At 43.9% G+C, this 2,040-nt stretch overlaps 1 protein-coding gene across 1 annotated transcript; it reads left to right on the top strand.

Annotated features, from left to right (window-relative positions):
• Nucleotides 1-625: 625 nt before the first annotated feature.
• LOC131995925 (uncharacterized) lies at nt 626-1,832 on the top strand. The gene is made up of 3 exons (XM_059365246.1): nt 626-1,040; nt 1,312-1,446; nt 1,765-1,832. Exons 1-3 carry the CDS (start codon nt 881-883, stop codon nt 1,830-1,832), a joined length of 363 nt encoding a protein of 120 aa, XP_059221229.1. The 5' UTR covers nt 626-880.
• The last annotated feature ends 208 nt before the right edge of the window (nt 1,833-2,040 follow it).

The raw sequence follows: 2,040 nt of genomic DNA, 5'->3' as shown, positions 1-2,040 counted from the left end.
TCGTCAGTTTTGCCCAGATCGGTTCAGATTTGGATATAGCTGCCATATAGACCGATCCTCCGATTTAGGGTCTTAGGCCCATAAAAGCCACATTTATTATCCGATTTTACTGAAATTTGGGACATTGAGTTGTGTTAGGCCCTTAAACATACTTCGTCAATTTGGCCCAGATCGGTCCAGATTTGGATATAGCTGCCATATGGACCGATCCTCCGATTTAGGGTCTAAGGCCCAAAGAAGCCACATTTATTATCCGATTTCGCTGAAATTTGGGACAGTGAGTTGTGTTAGGCCCTTCAAAATCCTCCGTCAGTTTGGCTCAGATCGGTCCAGATTTGGATATAGCTGCCATATAGACCGATCCTCCGATTTAGGGTCTTAGGCCCATAAAAGCCACATTTATTATCCGATTTCGCTGAAATTTGGGGCAGTGAGATGTGTTAGGCCCTCCGACATCCTTTATCAATGTGGCTCAGATCGGTCCAGATTTGGATATATCTGCCATATAGACCGATCCTCCGATTTAGGGTCTTAGGCCCATAAAAGCCACATTTATTATCCAATTTCGCTGAAATTTGGGACTGTGAGTTGTGTTAGGCCCTTCGACATTGTCGTGTTCCCAAGGGTCCACGTTGCCGTTGGAGTGAGGAGTCGGACTGGCGGGCGCTGGTCGCTGGCATTCGAGCACCGGCTTTTGGCTCAGTCTTTGGGGCGCGGTTCTTTGCCAATCCAACCCTCTGGCAAGGTGACAAAAAAAACAAAATAAACAACCAGCTGTCGGTGGTACGAAACGGACGACAATAGAACATTAACAAAACACCCACTGGAACGAACTGGAGGACATTACGGCTGTGGAATTGCCTGGCGCCTAAAATCCTTCATGGCGCCTCAGGACTTTGCCCACCCCAACCATGGCACCCCTCGTCCTGTAATATTAAGGGTACCCCGTAATCCATCACCTGTCTATCTTTGCCGCTGCTCAGTCACTTACCCCATATTCCGATGCTTTAGCCTTCCATCATCCTTTAGAAATCACCAAGGCAAGTGTTTTTGATAATCATTCTTGTACAGATTTCAGTATTTTATTGAGGAAGTAAAAGAATATTCACATGGTAAATAATGTAAAAAAAAAACAAATAATCAAAAAGGCAAAATTCAATTACAAAAAAAAACAAGATTTAGAATATAAAGAATCGTTTTCAAGCAAACATGAAATATACTAGATTTTGAAGGCAAACGTTAACACTGCTTCTACACATTGCCATTCACAAAGACAATATTAACAATCTTGAAATTTTTCTCTATTTTCAGAAGAATGGGTCGGTCGCCTCGTCAGCTCTAGATGGATGACCAAGAATCGCCAAAACGGTACTGCGGCCTTGATGCTGGCCTCTGCGGCCAATAAGGTCTCTTCAAGTTCTCGTCGGTCCGTCCGTCTGATTTTCGGTGAGTATTGTCAAGTTTTAAGTGTATTTGTCGCAGTCTGTTTTTCTTGTCTAAAAAAGTATTCTATGTTTCTTTTAGGGTCTTTTTTTTTGTTGTGCTACCTTTTTAGCACCGTAGGACCAACATCGGCTGATTGGAGGACGAAAATGTCCTTTAACTGCGTTGCTACCTAACCTAACCATGAGCTCATGTTTGGTTATAGCCTGTAACCCAAACAACGGGTGAGTAAAAAAAAAGCACTAATGTTGCCCCTACCTAATCTATTTCGATTGTATACTTTAATACAAAAAAACCCTTTTTTAAACAAAAATAAAGCAGTCCAAGGGTCGAACGTCAGTAAAGCAGTTTGGTTTGCTAGTCTGGAGAAACTAAAAAGAGTACCTTAGGAACGCTGGGGAATGCAACAGCGTCTGGATCCCTCGCTGGTGGATGGTGTGCGTTGCGGATGTGGCGGTGACCAGTGTGGCGGTGACCAGGGTGTCGGTAGCCGATGTGGCGGTTGTTAATGCAGCGGTTGGTGATGGAAGCCTTCTTCTTTGTGCGGCAGTGGAGGTGGAGGAGGCGTGGACTTTGATTTTTATGTTTTTGACTTTT

This window comes from Stomoxys calcitrans, chromosome 1, assembly GCF_963082655.1.
Source record: "Stomoxys calcitrans chromosome 1, idStoCalc2.1, whole genome shotgun sequence".
In the NCBI taxonomy this organism is placed as follows: Eukaryota; Metazoa; Arthropoda; class Insecta; order Diptera; family Muscidae; genus Stomoxys; species Stomoxys calcitrans.
Note: the sequence above shows the minus strand (reverse complement) of the source record. Positions and strands in the feature narration are given on the sequence as shown.